The 1,542-nt window shown below is 69.5% G+C and overlaps 1 protein-coding gene across 1 annotated transcript; it reads left to right on the top strand.

Moving 5' to 3' along the window:
• Positions 1–1,068, top strand: EMIHUDRAFT_250355 (hypothetical protein; the record flags this gene model as incomplete). The annotated part of the gene is made up of 3 exons (XM_005757308.1): positions 1–114; positions 199–435; positions 814–1,068. 3 exons carry the CDS (start codon positions 1–3, stop codon positions 1,066–1,068), a joined length of 606 nt encoding a protein of 201 aa, XP_005757365.1.
• Between the last annotated feature and the right edge of the window lie 474 nt (positions 1,069–1,542).

Here is a 1,542-nt window from a genome sequence, read left to right as displayed (position 1 = left end):
ATGTGGCTGGAGAAGCGCGGCCCGCCGCCTCTACAGCGGTGGCGCCGGCGCCGGTTCTCGATGGAAGGCTCCTGCTTGCGTTATGCGCAGGGCGACAGGGAGAAGATCATGGCTGTCACAGGATGGCGACTCGTACCTGGCCGTCCGAGATGGCTGGTTGTGTCTGGACAACCAAAGGACATGATGGTACGAGCGCAGAGCGAAGACGAGCTCGCGGCTCTCACCGCCGCCATCGACGCCGCCTTGGCACACGAGGCAGAGGCATTGCCAAAGGAGTGTCGGGCGGTGGCGGAGCATCCTCCAGAGGCGGCTAAGGCGGAGGGAGCCGACGCGGCTCAGGACGCAGGGGCAGCTTCTGTGGATGCGGCTGCCATGATCACGGCTGCAGACGAGGTTGCAGTGGGCGGGGATGGCTCAGAGCTGGCCTGGTCAGAGGTGGAGGTGGCGGCGGCAGAGGCGGCGGCAGAGGCGGCGGTAGGAGTGGAGGAGCCGGAAGCGGTAGAGGCTGCGGCGCCGGCGGCAGCGGAGGCGGGGCCGGCGGCAGCGGAGGCGGGGCCAGCACCGGCAGGTGGGGTGGATGAGGCGGAGGCGGCGGGGGCGGGGGCGGAGGCGGCGGCGGAGGCGGCGGCGGAGGCGGCGGCGGCGGAGGCGGCGGCGGAGGCGGCGGAGGCGGCGGCGGAGGCGGCGGAGGCGGCGAGGGTGACAGTGGAGACGGTGGCAGCGGCGGCTGAGGCGGATGCGGCGGCGGCGGCGGGAGAGGCGGAGGCGGCGGCGGCAGCGCAGGCGAACGTGGAGGCCTCGACAGCCGCTGAGGCACCCGCACTGGCGGAGGCCGCCACGCCGGAGGCGGTCGAGGGAGCGCCTCCGCAGGCCGACCTGGCGGTGGCTGCGAGTGCGGTGGGGGAGGAGCCAACGAAGGAGGAGGAGGCCGGAACCGTCTCGGAACCGTCTCGGAACCTTCCGGGGGAGGGGATGCCTCCGGCGGTGGAGATGGCCGAGGCGGCCTCTCCCGCACCCCCGGACTGCAAGGTTGGCTTCGACGACTTGGAGGTGGGCCTTTGCACTTGAGACGCCACGGGGCTCCTGCCTCTCGTCGGAGGAGAAGTAGCGGGGCACGACCTCGTAGGGTGTGAAGTAGCAGGGCGGCCGTGGCACACCCTCGCCGCACGCCGGAGAGACGTCTCTCCGCCCTTCCCTCATATCTCCCCATATCTCCCCATATCTCCCCATATCTCCCTCCGGTGGTTCGCCATATCTCCCCATATCTCCCTCCGGTGGTTCGCCATATCTCCCCATATCTCCCTCCGGTGGTTCGCCATATCTCCCCATATCTCCCTCCGGTGGTTCGCCATATCTCCCCATATCTCCCTCCGGTGGTTCGCCATATCTCCCCATATCTCCCTCCGGTGGTTCGCCATATCTCCCCATATCTCCCTCCGGTGGTTCGCCATATCTCCCCATATCTCCCTCCGGTGGTTCGCCATATCTCCCCATATCTCCCTCAGGTGGTTCGCGTGCTCGGCCGAGGCGCCTTCGCGACGG

This window comes from Emiliania huxleyi (assembly GCF_000372725.1).
Source record: "Emiliania huxleyi CCMP1516 unplaced genomic scaffold EMIHUscaffold_910, whole genome shotgun sequence".
NCBI classification, from domain to species: Eukaryota; Haptophyta; order Isochrysidales; family Noelaerhabdaceae; genus Emiliania; species Emiliania huxleyi.
Note: the sequence above shows the minus strand (reverse complement) of the source record. Positions and strands in the feature narration are given on the sequence as shown.